Source organism: Rhinolophus hipposideros (assembly GCF_964194185.1).
Source record: "Rhinolophus hipposideros genome assembly, chromosome: 3".
NCBI classification, from domain to species: Eukaryota; Metazoa; Chordata; class Mammalia; order Chiroptera; family Rhinolophidae; genus Rhinolophus; species Rhinolophus hipposideros.
Window position 1 is genome coordinate 8,154,542 of NC_138049.1, and position 19,497 is coordinate 8,174,038.

At 52.5% G+C, this 19,497-nt stretch overlaps 1 protein-coding gene across 3 annotated transcripts in view; it reads right to left on the reverse strand.

Annotated features, from left to right (window-relative positions):
* Positions 1–17,853, reverse strand: part of TMEM181 (transmembrane protein 181) — a 63,603-nt gene extending 45,750 nt beyond the window's left edge. Inside the window, exon 1 of one of the 3 annotated variants that reach the window (XM_081035165.1) lies at positions 17,696–17,853. In XM_081035165.1, coding sequence (XP_080891291.1) covers positions 17,696–17,826 — 131 coding nt within the window. In that variant the 5' untranslated portion in view covers positions 17,827–17,853. Of the gene's footprint in view, positions 1–1,542; positions 1,672–17,695 lie in introns of those variants that run through there. The other 2 variants (XM_081035167.1, XM_081035166.1) reach the window with 2 other exon arrangements.
* Positions 17,854–19,497: the final 1,644 nt, after the last annotated feature.

Sequence of the window (19,497 nt, forward strand, 5' to 3'; positions counted from 1 at the left end):
AGACCCCCAGCACTGGTCCCCAGCCCCAAGCAGTGCCACCTCTCCAGCTTCTCTTCCTGTTCTTGTCCCCTGTCACCTTTCTCAGCACGGGGCTCTCTGTCCCATCTGCCAAGAGCACTCGGACCCCACGAGGAACCTAAGTAAGGTAGACACTTCGGATTTCCAGGCTGTTTTCTCCTAGGAGTTTTATTTGCTGCCCAAGACTTGGTCTGATTCCCAGGTCCGAGTCACTCTGAAGGCTGCACGATGGCGGCTGGCTGACCTCCGAACCACAGCCCATCACCCAGCCCCTTGCTCACCAGAGCCGGGCTCGGGGTTTCTACGTGCATCCGTGCTGACTAGTGCTGCGCTGCAGGACAGAGTCCCCCTAAGTCGGGGTCACATACACGACAGCATGGGACCCCCCAGGAGACGGGACTGCGAATGCCCACATCTGCCCCTCCGGCCTACGAGAAAGGTTACTGTGCGGCCCGGGCTGCTGTGCGGCCCCAAGGAGACCCGCACGTGAGCCTCCTCAACATGCTGGCGGTTGTCACCTAGGACAGTCACTCCTCCAGGAGGCCCCTTCCTGCGAGACCCAAGGACCCTAGTGACATATGCCACGCGTGGAGTGGTGCCCAGGTAGTACAGCTCTGCTACCTCCGCCTGGGGTTTGAGTCAAAGACCTTGAAAACGTGCACGGAGCGCTGACATTTGATGCGGGCCTGGTTTCCCGCGCCGCGGGAGGAAAGGACTTCCCGCACGTCGTCACACGTGTTCGCACTCAGGCGCCAGCCGGGCGCTGCCTTCCGTCCGTGCGCAGTCGGAGGAATCAGCAGGGGTGCAGTCAAACCTCTCCGGCCCCTAACTCGCCAGGGCCCCAGTCGTGTCTCCAGGCTGCCCTCGCTCGTGGGAAGCTGCCCCCCGAAGCCCGCGCCGCAGACGCCGCTCCACGGCGCAGAGCTGGCCACTCCCCCTCCTCCACGGCTGCCGGCACCTCGGGGGCGCGGGGTCCTTCTCCTTCCCCTCCGGATGCCCCCGGGGGCTGCTGCGACCGAGGCAGGCTGCGGGGCCCGCGTCCGTGGGGCCCGGACCGCTTTTTCCTCATTAAAACCCCCGAGCGCCGCAGGAGTCGGGAGGCCCGGAGCCGTGCGACAGACGCAGGAGCCCTCGGGAGGCACCCGCTGCCCCGGCGCGCTCCGCGGGGAGGGCGGGCGGACGGGCCGCCGCCGGCACGGGGCCCCGAGGCACAGGCCGCTCGCCAGCGCTCGCGCCCGAGCCGCCCTGCGCAGACGGACGGGCCGGCTGTCCCCAGCGCGCGCAGGGACGGCGCCCCCGACGGCCCGGGCCCGTCCACCACTCCCTGCAGCCGGCGGGCAGCCCGCCCGGCCCCGCGCCCCGCGCCCCGGCCCCGGACCCCGGAAAGCCCGGCGGCGCCGCCTCGCGCGCCCGGGACTCTGCGTGGGCGGAGAGCCCGCAGCGCGGCTCCTGGGGACCCGAAGTCGGAGCCCCACCGGCGGCCCGGGCGCCTGGGGACCCGCCCGGCGTCGCGGCCCCGCTCACCGTTCCATCGCGGCGCCCGGCCTCGCCTCCGGCCCCGCCCGAGCCCACCTGGCGCCGCACCCCCGCCGCGCCGGCCGCGCCGCAGCCGGAGAACCGCGGCCGGGAGCAGCCGGCTCCGTGAGCTCGTCAGAGCGCGACGCGCAGCCGCGGTCACGTGCGCGGAAGCGGCTCGCGCGGCGGGGGGAGGGGCCGGCGCTCAGGCGGGGGCGCGGCTGTGGGGCTGTGGGGCCCGGGCGGGCAGGACCCCGCTCCCTGAGCCCGTAAGAGGCTGCGCGAGGTGCTCCACCTGCCCCGGGCCTCTGGGGCACAGAGGTGCTCCCTGAGCCCGGGCTCCGCCAGGGGCTCCCGGAGGAAGGGAGGGATGGAGGAGGGATGGAGGGAGGGGGGAGGGGGGAGGGAGGGAGGGAGGGGGGAGGGAGGGAAGGAAGGAAGGGAGGAAGGAAGGAAGGAGGGAGGGAGGGAGGGAAGGAAGGAGGAAGGGATGGAGGGAGGGGGGAGGGGGGAGGGAGGGAAGGAAGGAAGGGAGGAAGGAAGGAAGGAGGGAGGGAGGGAGGGAAGGAAGGAGGAAGGGATGGAGGGAGGGGGGAGGGGGGAGGGAGGGAGGGAGGGAGGGGGGAGGGAGGGAAGGAAGGAAGGGAGGAAGGAAGGAAGGAGGGAAGGAAGGAGGGAGGGAGGGAGGGAAGGAGGGAGGGAGGAGGGAGGGAGGGAGGAGGGAGGGGGGAGGGAAGGAGGGAGAGAGGGAGGGAAGGAGGGAGGGAGGGGGGAGGGAGGGGGGAGGGAGGGGGGAGGGAGGGAAGGAAGGAAGGAAGGAGGGAGAGAGGGAGGGAGGGAGGGAGGAAGGAAGGAAGGAGGGAAGGAGGGAGGGAGGGAGGGAAGGAAGGAATGAACGAACGAAGGAATGAAGGAATGAATGAAGGAAGGAATGAAGGAAGGAATGAACGAACGAAGGAATGAACGAATGAACGAATGAAGGAATGAATGAATGAAGGAATGAACGAATGAAGGAATGAACGAACGAAGGAATGAACGAACGAAGGAACGAAGGAATGAATGGCTTGACTCTTACTCCCTGTCCTTAGCGGAGGGGACAACACAGTAACTCATTCGCCCTCCTACTTCCAGGACATCATCTTAATGGGGTATAAGAATGGGCGGAGGGAGTCCATGAATGCTCTACGTTGTCTGAAAGATTTTATGGGTGTTTGAATTTTTCTCGGGAGACAATCTATAGCTTTCCATATTCCCAGAGGTTCGTGACTGCAAAGAGATTAAAATGCAGGGCAAAACTCTGACACCCATACGTGATGACAGGAGAACTTTTTCTGGTACCTTCTGAAAACCTTTTGTAGGCTACAGCTACCACAGGATGCAGATTTCCCATCCCCAGTACAAGCGCTGTCACCCAGGAAGGACGCCGGTGTGGCTCCCTCATTCCACAGAGCTGGAAAGGTGACTGAGGGGCAAGTCCTGGATCTGCTACGGTGCACTAGGAATGAGTGTCACAGCACAATCGCTGTGGCAGTTGTTGCTACACCGCATGAGAGATTAGCCGACCAAGAGCACCTTCTTGAGTTAGGATCTTGGCTCACAGTTCTGCATTTCTGTAATCAAGAACGGAGGAGAGCCACGGTTTGGATATTTTCGAAGATCTGTTTGGAGCATTGGTCAAAATGTCCCATCCCCATGTTGCTCTGGATTTAAAGTCAAACTGAATGAGGAAAATAAAAGACTCAAGCTTCCTTCCTAATGTATCTTCATTCTTTCACTAAACTGTCAACAAGCTTAGTATTGGCGGAAGATACCAATATGAATAAGATACAGTGACCGGCCCTCAGCAACATACAGGCAAAGTTAACCAAACTAAGTGTGACAAGCAGAGATTGCTGCACTGAGGAAGGGCACTTAGCTCACCTAGGACTGGGTGGAGAAAAGGTAGGCGAGAGAATGCATGACATTTGGGCTGATCTCCAGGGAGGGAAGGGAAGTTAGGAATTTGGAGGGAAAGGGGGAATAGATAGCAGGCAAAGCAGCAGTCTGAACAGGGTGCATAATTATGACAAGAAATTCCATCAGCAGTCTGAATCCTAAACCCCAACTCTTCAAGGAACCATAACAAGAAATTATTTCTGGAATCCTTTTCACAGACATTCAGAGGGAAAGGGCATTGTTTAAGGTGCAGCTGCCACTCAGCACTCAGAAAGAGCTGGACTTCACATATGATTTTTCTTGTGATACCTTCCGGTTCTAAAATGTTGGAAACTAATTCAGAAAATAGATTAGACTCTGAGAGGACTAAACAGACGCATTTGCTGTATGCATGTGGCCAGAGGCAGGCAGTTTTTACCTCCCACCCAAAGCAGCCTTAGCTGGTGCAGAAATACCTGTTCCAAGGACTGTGCCAGATGCCTGGTCTCTCCTGTGACATCTCCACAGACCCCTGCTGTTTTCATATGATTCCAGGTTTTAAAAGAGTTAACATCTCTGGGTAACTTCTCCCTATTGGTCCTAACCCCTCAGCTGCTGTCCAGTGTCACTTAGATCACACTTTTTCTCATTTATGTTTTCTTCCAACATTATCGAGGATGGAAAAGGAAATAGAAGGGTGCGGTGACAGTGTATATGATGAAGGGAGAGGGACCTAACATATCCTGAGGCTCCGAGAAAGCTCTTCTGATCTGTCAACCTGCGTCTCATGAGTTTCCTCCAGGTCACCTCCAGCCTTCCCTCCCCTGAGCATGCCTCTGTTTGGAAACTTCCTCTTTAAGTTCAGAATGCAACACATTTCAGATGGGGTCTGTATCGGCCTAAGAATGAGTTCATATTTTGGCAGCTTCCAGCCATTCAGCCTCCTGGCCTCTACCAACGAATCCTCTGAACAACTTGATGAGTTATCAATGGCCATTATCCTCATTTTACAGATAAGAAACTGAGGCCTAAAGAAGTTAAGCGATTTTCTCAGGGACTTCTGGTAAGAACCCAGGATGACCTGACCCCAACGTTGGACCTCCAGTGTTGGTGTCCCATGCATTTCATGAATGTGACTGGGCCATGCTGACCAGCTGAGATCAGCTGCAAAGGGCCACCAGCTACTGTCTCTTTAATCAGAGACACTCAACCCATATTTATTTATTTAAAAGGCTTCTAAAATCCAGTTATACTATGTCCACAGTATTTCCAAATAATATCATTTAACTGGGAAATTTGATCTATGGGTAAGTGAGTATGTATGCATTTGAAACCCTCACTTCTTTCAAAAAGGGCCAAGTTGTCAGAAATTAGATTGGTCTGACACCACCTATTCTTAGAAAAACCCCTACTCATACCTAATGTTCATGTCATATTCTAAAGGCCAACAAACCATCTGTTTAAATAATTCCCTTCTAGAACAGGACCAGAGTCAAGCCCACCCGTCTGGAGTTCGCTGACTCCATTCACTGCACTTTCTCAAAGTTGGTAGCAACAACTCAAGGGGCCCATCTGCAAATCCCTTTGATACCTGAGGAAATCAGTTGTCTGTTCCAAGGACTTGTACTCACCTCCCAACTTAACAAGTGACATTTGTCTAGCATTTTGTAAATATACTTTTATGATCTCCTCACCTATCTTGTTAATAATAATCAGTAATGCCTAACACTGAATATTCATGCTCTAGTTGGGCACTGAGTTAAATAAGAACAAAACAGAAAAAGCTTATTCCAATTCTCCCTAACCCATTGTTTAGTCAACTGGGCTGCATTACAAAATACCATACACAACAGAAATCTAATTTCTCACAGTTCTAGAGGCTAGAAGTCCAAGGTTCTGGCCAATTTAATTTCTAGTGAGGGCTCTCTTCCTGGCTTGCAGACAGCTGTCTTTCTGCTGCCTTTCCTTGGTGTGTGCATGAGCAAAAAGAGAGAGAGCATGTCTCTTTTCATAAAAATACTAATCCTATCAGATCAGGGCCCACCCTTATGACCTCATTTAACCTTAATTACTTCCTTACTCCAAATACAGCCACAGTGGAGATTAGGACTTCAACACATGAATTTGAAGGTTTTTACCCATCTTGGGTTCTTACCAGTAGTTCCGGAGAAAATCTCTTAACTTCATTAGGTCTCCCTTGTGAATGCAGTGGACACAAAATTTGGTCCACAACACCTCTAAATAGAAGATTTATTTAAAAGGAAAATTGACCTATATATAATCAGTATAATCAGCACAGACTATACAAGAATTCGGTAACAACAACTCTGATTGCCTACTCTTTGTTTTAAGGCAAGAAAATCTCAGTCTTGACCTTCCCTTAAGCATGACTCTAGTTGATGAGAGTTGACATGAGTGACATCTCTTGGCCTGTGGTTTGACAGCCCCTGGACTGCCATCTTCAGCTGACTCACCTTCTCTCCAACAAGCAGAGCATGAGCTGAGGCTCCTCCATCAGGGGCTCAGTTCCCTCCCTGTACTGCCTTCCTCCACAAGCCCCTCCCGTCATCTGAAGACGGCCTCACGCCTTTCTGCCCACTTGTAGCATCAAATGTGGGAGCTTACTTCTCTCAGTATCTTCTTTACTCCTAAGAACTGATCCTTAGAAGCAAGGGTCTAACTCCTATTGGTTCAAATGCCTTATCTTGCTTATCAAGCTTACCAGGAGCACAGACATTCTTCTGCTCAACAGTTACTGACACTATAAATTGGTTGTTTTGGCTTTCTTATTATTATACTTGTTCCCATTATATATTGCTGCCTAACAAACTACCCTCACATGCAGTAGCTGTATTAGTTAGTTACCTATTACTACATAACAAATTACCCCAGAACTTTGTAGCTTGAAACAACATTTATTATCTGGCAGTGGCTGTGGGTTGGAAATCTGGGCACAGCCTAACTGGGTCCCTTGGCTCAGGCTCTTTCAAAGGTTGGGTTAGGTGTCAGCCGGGGCTGAAGCTTTCTCAAGGCTCAACTGGGGAAGGACCAGCCACCAAGGTCACACACAGGGTTGTTGGCAGGATCTGGTGCCTCCTGGGCTGTTGGCTGGAGGCCACTCTCAGCTCCTTGGCATGTGGGCCTCCAGAGGGCAGCTTACGACATGGTAGCTTTGCTTCATCCAAGTGAGCAAATGAGAAGAACCAGTGAGAGTGAGAGCAAAATGGAAATCACTTCATCTCATAAGCGACATCCCATCACTTTTGCTCTGTTCCTTTCTTTAGAAGCAAATCACAGGTCCACCCAACACTCAAGGAGTGGGGATCATCAAGGGCGTGAATACCAGGTGTGGGGTCACCGGGGGCCATTTTAGATGGCACCTTCTCTGGTGGCTTGAAACAACAGTTTATGATCTTTTGTGGTTTGGTGTGTTTACTGAGCTCCACTGGGCGGTTCTCGCTGGGGGTTTCCCTTGGGAATGTAGTGAGATGACATTGGGGCTGTATCACCTGAAGACTGGGCATCCAAAATGGCATCCTCAGTCAGCTGTGGGGGCTCCTTGGTCTATGAGGTGGAGGGCACAGGGGCTGGGAACTACGTGAACCTTCACCAGGGTGGCTCAGTAGGGAAGCAAGGCACAGGCCATGGTGGCAGTGGGATGGGCAGATATGCACCCAGCAGATCTAAGGTTCCTGTCCACTGGATCCAATGCAAAGGGGTGGAGAAGTTTTTAAATTGCTATTGCAAAAACTGGGGAAACGAGTGGCCTAGGAAAACCTAGTGGGCTTTGGGGACTTTGTTGAGGGCCCAGCTGAGGTCCATGATCTCACAGTAATGGTGACGTCCACTAATGCCTGCCTGGAGGTGATTTCCTCCTGCAAATGATCAGTGCAAGCAGAGAGGGGAGTACTGGTATTGATCAAAGACTGGGGGCTCCCAGGCAGCTGAGACAAAAGGACAGAGGAGCAAATTAGTTTAGGACAGTGGGCCTCAAAATCTGCTGAAGTGGGAATCACTTGGAGAGCCTTAAAAAGTCCCAATGCCCAGGCTGAACTAGCCAGAGTCTCTGAGTGGGGTGGGACCTAGGAATCCTCATGTATGAAAACAAGTTCCACAGTGGCTCTTACGCAGGCTAAAGTTTCAGAGCCCTATGGAATTCGGCTTCATGCTGCCTCTGCTGTTACACTGACCCTGCATTGCTCTAAGAAGACTCTTTCGACTTTTTTTTTCCAGACCAAGTTCTCACAATGGAGCTTCTGCCTTATTCTTTTTTCTTTCCCACTTTTGGATCCAGCTCTGATAAATGGAATTTTGTTTTATTCTCTATGCCTGACACCATTGAAACATTCTAGAACTTCTAGGCCTCTACACGAAGGTAGAAGTGTCAAATGCTTTGCAACTCCCTGTGGTTCACAGACAGGCATCAGCTGAGAGCAGACTCTTCGCCCAGAGCTACTGAACCAGAATCTGCACTGAACAGGGTCCCCAGGTACACACACTGGTTGGGAGAATGAAAGAAGACAATGCGTGCTTTGTTCATGTCAGGCCCTCTCTTCTACAAAGACTGGAGTCCTTTCTTTGAGCCTTAGTACAGGAGGGTGAGAACCCTCACTGCCACCAGCCACCTGACTTTCCTGCTCCTGGTTCCCCATTGCCAGGCACAACATGGAGCTTCCAAACACAACTTTTTCCTGGCCATCTGCCTGTGGCCTCTTCCATAATCTGCTTTCTGTCCACTGGATTTTGCTCTCGGTACCAAACAGTTCTAATTCCACGTCCCAGCCCTCCCAGCATACCCATAATTGAATACCCCATCTTTTTTTTTTTTTTTTTAAGAGCGCAAACGCAGTCCCCCACTACCACAAATTATGCAGTCGAGTTTCCCACATTTGGGGAAATCGCAGGGGTGAGCACATCCAGAGTGCAATGGACAAGCCTCGCCCTGGGAAAACCACCTTCGTGATCATGGTATCTCCCTGCCAAGTAAGTATTTTTTTTTCTTTTTTTACAGGACGATGCAGCTCACAGTGGCCCATGTGGGGATTGAACTAGCAACCTTGATATTATTAGCTCTAATCAACTGAGCTAATTGGCGGCCCCCTGAATGCCCTATCTTTAGTCAGTGCTTTGTTGAGGGCTGCACAGATCTTGTTTCTGAGTCATCTAAATTCTGGAATCTTCTACCACAGTGGTTAGAAGCAAGGACTGTGAGGAAAAACAGATTGGGGTTTGAATTCTGGCTCTAAAATGTAACCATGAACAAATTACTTGGTCTTTGTACACCTCATTTTCCTCATAGGGTTGTTGGGAAGATTCAACAAGGAAGACAATACATGTAAATTCTTAGCCAAGGACCTGACATATGGTGAGTACACAATAACAGGGTAGCAATTTTAATATCTGACAATATAATTCAAGGGACAAAAGGGCAAGAAGAGAAGTCTATTATATACACAAATATACTCAACAATATAGCCTCAAAATCTATCAGCCTCTGGCTTTATGATTAGAGGAAGAGCCAAGAGAAGATGACAGACTCAAGATTGGAAATGATGTTCAAACCTGGAGGGGAAAATAAGGTGAATGAAGTATTGAACCACATAAATAGAAATACCACCTCTAGATCAAGGGAGGTATGATATGCCCATTTCTGTCCTGGGCCAACCATCAGACAGAGGGATTAGTTCTGGATGCCACATCCTGAGAGCAGGAAAGAGCCCGTAACTGAAAGTTACAGGAAGCTGAAATCTGTCTTAATATGGGAACAGTGTCATAATTAGAGCTAGTTTAGTGGAGATAGAGGTAGAGGGAATACCATTTTCATGGACACTTCAGCGGGAAAGAGGTTGGCCAATATCTGACCAATAAGGTCCTTCAAACTTGAGTATTCTCAGATCACATGATCCCCACAAATAAATCAGTCTCATATTCAAAGAATGCAGAGGAGATGAGTCTTCATTTTTTAATAAATTATAGATCCCCTGTTCAGTGCTATCCGTAACCCAATGTGTAGTCCATGCCGTAACATCAAGAAATCCCTCTAAAACCCCTTCTTTAGATCCTTCATAGGTCACCATGACATTCTGAAACATGCCTGTGGCAGCCCAAGGCCAGGGAAAAAGAAAGAAAGTTAAAGTCTTAACTGCAGAAATCTACACATTGAAAACTAGAAGGCACACATCAGACCCAGACCAGAAGACGGCTCACGGGCAGAGGCAGGTGGGAAAGGTGACTCAGTCTTTTGGCAACCAGCACACACTGCCATTTCTAACCCAGGTCCTCATCCCCGAGAAGCAGAACATTCATGCCCTTCCTGGGCCAGGCGAGGATGTCAGAAGACTCCCCACTGCTGCCAATCTTCCTCCGACTCGCTGTGAGACTGTGAGAGCAGGTGGCACACTGTCCTCTCACAGTGAGCAATCCAATAGAGAGGTTCGCGGATTTGGCCTTGGACTTGAATTTAAATTTTGAATCTCACCTGAGTATTCTATTTTCTCGACCATACAGCTTATTGAGAAACACCCCAAATGTTCCTGAATCGGACCTGGCTTCAAGACATTGTCCCAAGGCCAGGACAAAGAATGGAAGTCATGGAATGACTGGGAGCATGTTCTGATGCTCTAACTGGGGTTCCCAGGGGGACAAAGATCCACGTCTAGGCTCTGGGGGCCCGTGCTCATCATCTCCTTTTGACCTGGAAAGCTGCCGGACAGATAATGAGAGCTGCTAGTATCTGGTTCATATGACACAACTTTTCTCAATTTGCACACCAATAATGCCTGGAGGAAAGAGTCATTCTGTCTTATGTGTAAGCCACGTGACAGGTGGTTTGAGGTAATAAACAGTAATATCTCCAAGTACTTTTGCTGGGGATGTTGAATGCTTTAGTCATAACACCATGACTTTAGGGAAATGTAGGATCCATTTTAAGTTCAAACAATAAACAGGAAGAGACTCTGCCTAAGAAGCTTGGAAATCAGGCGGAAGATGCGGAGGTAGGAGGGGAAGATGCGAGAAGGGCGTTGCTGGAGCCCCTGCAGGGACAAAAGAGGGTTCCAGCTTCGGGTCAGATCCTTCAGGCTTGTACAGAGCCAGGGCCTGAAAGGGGCCTCTGGGTTTGAGGCTTAGAGGTCACTGATGACATGGGCAAGAGCAGCTCCCAGACGTGTGGTGAGTTCCACGCTTTCAAGGCCGATCAAGGAAAAGACAGACCACCAGGTGGCAGTGTTGGACAGCAGCTTCACTGCCTGGCACTCGGACAGACTGCACATGACACCATTCAGGGACAGTGGTCAGAGCCAGCCACCTCCCAGAAGGGGCAGAGGGGACTCAGAGAGGCGGATCCATGTCCGGTCACTGAGCAGTAAGGCCAGCAGACTGGCTCACAGAGCTCCAAAGGGCAGAGACAGTTTGGGGTATGTTATAGCTACAGGGTTTGTCACATCTATGACCAGAAGATGTTAGGTGCAATATCTTCCCAGGTAAGCAAGGCAGGCAGACTCTAAATGGCTAAAAATACGCTTCTTTGGGTGATAGTTAAAGCAATTGGGTGTGTAAGACTTTGAGTTAGTCACCGGTGGGAGTGAGTTAAGCAACTTCTATAAAATAAGTGAAGAAACAAACAACATGGGAGCCGCCATGCAGGGGCCATCTTTGACTCCTTGAGATGACAACATGGTGGGGTGGGGGGAAGAAGACAGACCGACGCGTTGAAGAAGGTAGTGTGGTCGTCCCAAAGGAGGCTGGGCTGAGGGAGTTTGTTTGGACAAAGAGTTGTAAGCAGATGGGAAAGAGTCAGAGTGGAGGGAAAGACTGAGACATGAGAACAAGAGGGGATAAATGATGGAGAGAGATCCCAGAGCTTGGGAGGGGAGAGCCATCAGGAGTAGAGGGGGACGGGTGCTGCCCTGGGGGGAAAGCACGAAGACATGGCTATATCTGGGGGAGCTGACTGTCCTGGCACCACCACTGGGCCCTCATGCATGTGTTTGCTCAGGTTCTTGGACCCTGGCTCACCTGGGCCTGTATTTTGCCCCCAAAAACAACAGCACCAGCCTCCCTCACTGAGCCATGCAGGTTTAATGGAATTCTTTGTCTACCTTTGACATGATGGAGATAGAGTGGCTGGTTCTAAAAATCACAGTCTCATCAGGGCTACTTATCATTTCTACCCACCTCAAAAGAAGCGAAAGACAGAGAGACGTGTCAGGACACAAGAGTCACAGTGAGGGTTCTCCAATAACTTGAAAACAAGGAGAACAGTTTGCCTACTGAAATGTCAACACTAAAAACAGTACGGATGGGTTGGGGTAGAGATATGCAAGTTGGCCTTAATTTTTAAAAAAATGGTTCTTGGGGCAGCTGGATGGCTCAGTTGGTTAGAGCACAAGCTCTGAGCAACAGGGTTGCTGGTTCGATTCCCACATGGGCCAGGGGGCTGCGCCCTCCACAACTAGATTGAAAACAACGAACTGCCACTGAGTTTCCAGAGGGGCAGCTGAATGGTTCAGTTGGTCAGAGCATGAGCTCTCAACAGCAAGGTCGCTGGTTCAATTCCCACATGGGATGGTGGGCTGTGCCCCCTGCAGCTAAAGATTGAAAATGGTGACTGGACTTGGAGCTGAGCAGCACCCTCCATAACTAGATTGAAGGACAATGACTTGGAGCTGATGGGCCCTGGAGAAACACACTGTTCCTCAATATTCCCCAATAAAATTAAAAACAAAAAAGAAGGGGTCTCAGACCTTTACACCTGACTGTAATCTGACTATATGTAACAATCCAAAAAGGCAGGTTGGTCAGCCTAGAAGCGTGGTAAAGAGAGAATCAGCCAAGGTCATCGCTGACCTTCGCCACTGAGCTTTGTGGAGGAGGAAGGGAGCCCTGACTGATGGATGACCTCTGATATTCCTGTCCACGGAGGAGTAGATGCACCAAGCTGTCTCAGCCTGCAACTCTCGAACATTCCACTCACCCTTCAGTGGTTCTCCATCCCCCAGAGACCCCGCCAGGCTAATTAAATCATAATCCTTGAGGGTACAGCCTGGGCATTTGTGCTTTCAAAAGCTCCCCAAGGTGATTCGGCGACGTGGCCAGTATGAAGAATCTCTGACTTAAGTAATTCCCAGCCCTGAGCCATGTCCACCATTATCTGTGTTCTCATGATCTGCATCAGCCAGTTAAATACACTGGCATCTGATTCTGTACATTAGTCCAGAGCTTCGTTCATGTGAAGCCTTCACTGGAAACAGGTCTTCTCCCCGTGGGTTGGCTAAACAGGTCAGCGGAGAGCCAGGCCCGGGCCCTGATGAATTCACTGAGGTGATGAAATGTTGCTTCCGGAAGCCTCTTGGGTGAGGACAGCCCCGGGATGTCTCTTCACTGGCCCAGAAAACCCAAGCCCAACTTCATTACTCCCATACTTTACAGAGGTAAAGTATTAACACGAGAAATGAAATATGGACCAGTGAAATGGCCAAGCACAAATTCTCCAAGAACTGAGCTCTAGAGGGACATATGTACTGCCCTTCACGTTTCTGTGCCCTTCACCATGTGTGCCATGCACATAGCTGCCTGCCTGCCTGGCATGCATTCCCCACATCTTGTTCCTAACAGAATCCCGCTTTGGTTTAGCTGTGTGCCCCTCCTGCCTTGGAGACCTATGCCTGAGGGGAAGGGGCTCCACCTTCCGCTCCTGGGCTCTCTGGGTACCGAAGTCTAATTCCATCCCCTTGCCAAGGCAGTAAAGGGCAGTAAAGGGAAGGCCCCAATGACATCAATGAGACACAGGAGTCGGCTTTCTTTTCAGCTTTCTATGGAAGGATAAACATACAGAAAGTACACAGATTGTGCATACAGCTCGATAAATGTTCACAGATTGAATATACCTGTGTAACCGACACTCAGATCAAAAAGCAAAATATTACCAGCGCCCAGAAAACCGTTTTCTGCTCCCTTCCATTCACTGTCCCCTCAGCGTAATCTTGGACTCTAGCAGTGGAGAGTGGTTGTGCTTGTTTTATACTTTTTTATATAATGGAATCAAACAGAATGTACTCCCTGTGTCTGGCTTCTTTGGCTCACATTGTGTGTGTGTGAGACTCCTCTCTATTGTTGTGTGCAGTTATAAGTTGTTTACTTTTATTGCTGTATTATATCCCATTATGGAATGAGCCAAGTTTCCCCATTCTACTGTTGATGAGTGTTTGGCTGCTTTCCAGTTTAGGAGTATGACAAATCGTGCTTCTGTGAACACTGTACTACCTGTCCCTTGATGGACAACTGTGTGCCTTTCTGTAGGGTATACGCTTAAGAGGGATTGCGGGGCCAAAGGCATGTGTATGCGATGTGTAAAGCAGTGTAGGAGACACTGTAGGACAGTCTCCGCAGCGAGGGCACCAGTGTACCCTCCCATCTGCAGGGCATGCGAGTCCCATCCTCATCAACACATCTGTCTTCTTCATTGTCACCATTTTGGTGGGGGAATAGTGGAGATTCAAGAAGTTGTGCCAGGGGCTTCAAGTTTTCCTTTCCTTTTTAGAGCACTAGAGAAAATCAGCCAGTCCTCTGCCATGGGTGTGAATGAGAAGCAAGAGCCCACATGATTAGGAGTGGCCAGTGGCGGCCAACTGCAGCCAAGATAAAGAGCAAGAATTAATGACGTCATGAACTCAATCCACTACCTTCTGGTTTGGGCCGGTTGCTTTGGCCTTTCTGTATCTGTGTCTGAAAGCATCTTCAGTGTCGTCTTCATAAAGCACTTGAGTCTCACAACATCCTTACTTCATTTTTCTGCTGTGGAAACTGGTCAGCAGTAAACTGTGAGGATTTCCTTAAGGCCAGGGAGTTGGCAACGGGGACAGTTGGGACTGGAACCCAGGATTTCAGATGCCCAGCCTACTGCTTTTCCACCCACACGCTGCTGGTTCCCCCTTTCCTAGCAAGCAGTACAACTGCCATCTCTCATTTTATGAAAAGGACTCTGAGTCCTTTGATCACATAGCTGCCGTTTTTCAGTAATGCCAGAAATACGTAGCTAATATGCAAAGAGCCATGCCAGCTAATGGAGGCCAATCATCTTTCGAAAACAGTGCATTACAGCTGTCCCCCCTGTGCCCTGTTATGAGGAAACTGTTAGCTACATGTGGTGAGTCCCCGGTCCTCCAGGGAAAAAATGGGCTGGTGCATAAATCACTAAAGAGGAAACGAAGATGGTGAGAAGAGTAGGAGCAAAAATGATAGTAGCACGTTCATCTCCCAGCTGGACAGGTGCAGCAACTGGAACTATCAGCTTCCCAACGTCAAAACCCAAAAGTGTTTCACCGAGCTTTGTAAAGGCACAACCCCTGATACAAACACTCACTGGGGCAGTGGGAGATAGTTCCGTGACTAAGACTTTTCCCTACCATAAAACAGTCTTTGTGATTCAGCCTAACTGCTCTACCAACACACAGTATTATAAAGCATTCTGCAGTCTAATTGTTCTCAGGCAGGGGGCTGGAATTCATCACTGGCCCCTCCCAACCATGGTGGATTTGTCTTCAGGATCCAATTCAACTAGTGAAGTCGCTTCTGGAGCAAAGATTCAAATGCTTGCTGTAGGACAGACAGCCAAACTGCTCCTGCTACTTCAAATCCTTCACTGGCTTCACACTGGAACTCCAATGGCACCCATCACCCTCACGCTGGCCTTCAAGGCCCTGGACGACCCAGCCTCATCCACCTCTGACCACTAGACTCCAGACACACTGGTCTTCTGTCTGTTCCCTGAACATACCATGTTTTTATGGTCTCAGGGACACTGCATTTGTCATCCCTCTTCTGGAACTTTCCTCCTCAGCTCATTATCTAGTGGGCAACTCATTCTTCAGTTCTTAGTCAATTGTCATCTCAAAGAGCCTTCCCGGACCACCTTCTCTGAAGTAGCACCCCCATCACGCTTTATCATGTCACTTGGTCTATTATCTCCCTAGGACTCGTAGAAATATGTAACCACTTGTTTGTTATCTATCAGCCCCACGACAGCAGGCACCCTGTCTGCCTTGCTCATTGCCGTGTCCTCAACACCTAGGACCACAGCAGAAGCATAGAAAATGCACAGTAACTATGAGTGGACTAAATAGGGGACGAATAAAGGGTGACCCTGCTGGGGACGAATGAGGGACGTGGTTTTGTTCTCTCCTGTGCTATCTGCATGAAGACCATTTTGCTATTCACTAGCTCTTTTGCCAAAGATATGTTCTCAAGAAAATAAAATACAGGGGGGAAAACTAGAGTGGGAGGAAATTAGTGGGAAAGGAGATTGGAACATATATCAAAAATAAGATTTGAAACTATCTGTAGGGTTTTTCCTCAGACTGTCCCCCAGGAGGCTGCATGAGACAGATTTTGAGGCACATTGAAAGGTTACACCATGTGATCTTGGAACTACATTTTTTAAAACACCACTCAGTATTGTGACCAATATGTTGTTCAGTAATAGACTGCCGGTGAGCCCCTGGGAAGCCACGGGCTTTGGGAAAGACTTGATGTAAGTGTGTTACATGTTCTCCTGAGCACGTACCCGTGGCTGCTGGCACAGGGTATGCATACAACGACGGCCACCACCACTTCGGAGATGGCCACGCAATAACTTGCCACTCTGAGGCACAGAATGAGTAACTGTGATTAGAATCCCAACTTTCAGAAACCTTCTGGTTCAAGCTTCCCATTTTACAGATGAGGAAACTCCAAGTGCAGAGTTAGCAGGTAACCTCCCCAGGGGCACAGAGGTACTTGGGAACAAAATCAACCTAGACTCCAGTTCCAAGGCCCTGACAGGGTCTTTTCATCACTTGGCAACACATCAGGTAAATCCAGGCTTAGGCGATGGACATTGTTTCCCATCGGAACAACCAGGCAGGGGAGGAAGGGGCGGGTGCTCTCAGCGAGGCTGCAGGCGAGGCAGACAGAGGTGAACACAGATAAGCCCAAACCGACAGCTCCTGAAGAGGGTGCAGATGCCGGGCTTCCCACAGCATCGTCACCGAGGCGCCCTCGGCCCCGAGACCACTGGTCCCTGACCCTCAGCAGCCACCCGGCCTCAGAGGTTTCCACCGCGGCGCCGGGCCCGAGCGTCTCAGAGGAGAGGCCAGGTCTTCCCCCCATAGCCAGGCCTCAGAGGAGCGATGGTCTCCCCAGACCAGTCCTCAGCAAGGCCCGGGCGACACTGCGGGGGCTGGAGGCAGCGGCGAGGGCGGGGGAGGATGACAGGGATTGAAGGGAGGGAGGAGCGCGACACAGGGGCGAAAGCCCCGTGGGTTCCTGGCGCGGCATATGAGGATCTGGGGTCGGGTTTCTAGGGAATGAGAAAGCTCGTCACCCCCTCCGCCCGGACCTGTCCTTGACCCCGAGGACGCGGGCTCTGCAGCCAGAGGCCCAGGACCAGGCGCTCGTCCCCTGGTCCCCAGCCTCCCGGGAGCTGGGCGCCTGCCGGGGGTGAGGGGGCGGCCGCAGGGGTGGCCCGTTAACCCCGGACCGGAGCAGCGGAGGCGGGGGGCGGCCCCACGCCCCGGCTCTGCGCCCCCGGGATGCGGGGGTCCCCGGGATGCGGGCGCCCCCGGGATGCGGGCGCCCCCGGGATGCGGGCGTCCCCGGGATGCGGGCGTCCCCGGGATGCGGGCGCCCCCGGGATGCGGGCGCCCCGGGATGCGGGCGTCCCCGGGATGATGCGGGCGCCCCCGGGATGCGGGCGCCCCCGGGATGCGGGCGTCCCCGGGATGCGGGCGCCCCCGGGATGCGGGGGTCCCCGGGATGCGGGGGTCCCCGGGATGCGGGAGTCCCCGGGATGATGCGGGCGCCCCCGGGATGCGGGCGTCCCCGGGATGATGCGGGCGCCCCCGGGATGCGGGCGCCCCCGGGATGCGGGCGTCCCCGGGATGCGGGCGCCCCCGGGATGCGGGGGTCCCCGGGATGCGGGGGTCCCCGGGATGCGGGAGTCCCCGGGATGATGCGGGCGCCCCCGGGATGCGGGCGTCCCCGGGATGATGCGGGCGCCCCCGGGATGCGGGCGCCCCCGGGATGCGGGCGCCCCCGGGATGCGGGCGCCCCGGGATGCGGGCGCCCCGGGATGCGGGCGCCCCCGGGATGCGGGGGTCCCCGGGATGCGGGCGCCCCCGGGATGCGGGCGCCCCCGGGATGCGGGCGCCCCCGGGATGCGGGCGCCCCGGGATGCGGGCGTCCCGCAGCCGCGAGGCCCACGCGCGCCTACCGGTAGTAGCGCTCATCTCTGTAAGGCGCGAGGCCCTCCTTCAGCTCGCGGTACGCCTCCCGCAGCCGCTGACACAGGCGCTTGAGCTCGCTGCAGAGCGGGGGCTCCAAGGCAGGGTCCTCGGCGTCCATGCCCGCGCCGGCCGCCGCCGCCTCCCCGCCGGCCCCTCGCCCCCCCCGCTGCCCCGCCCGTCGTCTCGCGGCCTTCGCCCCCTCTTCTCCTCCCAGCTCCGGGAGCCGCGGCTGCTGCGCTCGGGGCGGGACCGAGGAGGGGGAGGAGCAGGTGACGGGGGAGGTGGGGAGAGGGCGGGCGGAGGGGGGGCAGCGCGCTCGGGAGCGCCGTGACGACGCGGGGAGACGGCCCGGGGGGGGTGGCTCCCGGTCCCGCCGCCCCGCCGAGGGGCCTAAGGAGGGCAGGGTGCCGCGCCCATCGGCCGCCTCCCAGGGAGACGGAGAAGGAACGGGGGGGGGGGGGGGGGTCCAGCACACGGTTAACGCCGCCCAGGACAAAAATATAAAGGGCCACTCTCGCTGTCGCCTGCATTGGGAAAGGGGAAACTGGGGGTGAAACGAGAAAGGAAAATGGGGCTTGGGGACGGACCGAGAGGCCTTTCTCGCTGGGAAGGTCAGTGGCTAAGGTCGGCTCCCGCGTTCAGCACCACGGACAGCTCCCGGACCACTTTTCCTCCTGGTTGGGTTCCACTTGGCCTAATGCAAAAACACTTAAAACCAAGCCCATTATGGTTACGTCATAATACATTTATTTTTTAATGATAAAAGAATGTGTCCAAGTGAGATGACTCTTCCCACGCACACACGTGGAGTCTGTCCCTGCAAAGGAGTTCTCATTCTCTACAAACTCAACAGTAGTGTGTAAAATAAAAACTCACAAATCAACACGTCTTCCATGGATGACTTATCCAAAGATGGTGTCATCTCCTCTTGCGAATTTTTCCAACAATTAGTGGAGAAACAGTTGTTTCAGGTGATGTCAGTGGGTTTCCCCCTGAATCCAGGACAGGTTTCCATGCAAGGCTGATCTTATATGACTTGTAGGAAACTTTTACAAATATACATGTTGGGAGTCCAACTTACACTACTGAATCTAAATTACAGAGTATAGGTCCCAGGAATGTGCATTTTCCAAAGCTCCCCACAAGTCTAATGACCACTTGTGTTTAGATATTCTCAGATTTCCCTCATTTTCTGTTACCTTCCCCTATGCTCTAATTTCACCCACTTTTCTTTGTTCTTTGCTTTTATGGTCATATTTCCCCCCTCCCCTTACATTTGAGAACAAGTTTTTGTCTGCTAGCCAAGCTCTCCTGCTGGCTGAGTCTTGCAAATCTTCCCGTAACTTCAGATCATCTGCACTTTGCAGTTAGGTTTTGGCCTTAATTCATTAACACGAGCATTTGTATTTGATCATCTAAGGAGGACAAAGAATGAAGCTCGAAACTGTCTATCCCCAAAATGCAGTGCAGAGAGGAAACTAACAAATGCACATGCAGATTTGTTTTCTGTAATGAGACGGTGAGACCAGCATATGCCATATTTCAAATATTTTACAGAGAGCTCATCAGAAGGAGAACTATTAACCAATGTCAAAGATACCCCAGGAGGAGGATCCTCTGGAAAGGCTTCCCTAACTTCTCCAGCCTAGGCTTTCCCCCCCTTTGAACTACAGCCGCCTCTAGAGGGCAATGCAAATCTTCTGGCTCCAGCATCGTGGGATGCGAATCTACCTTACCTCTTTCACCACAAGGAGATATGCTAGATAAAAATATCACATATACACACATG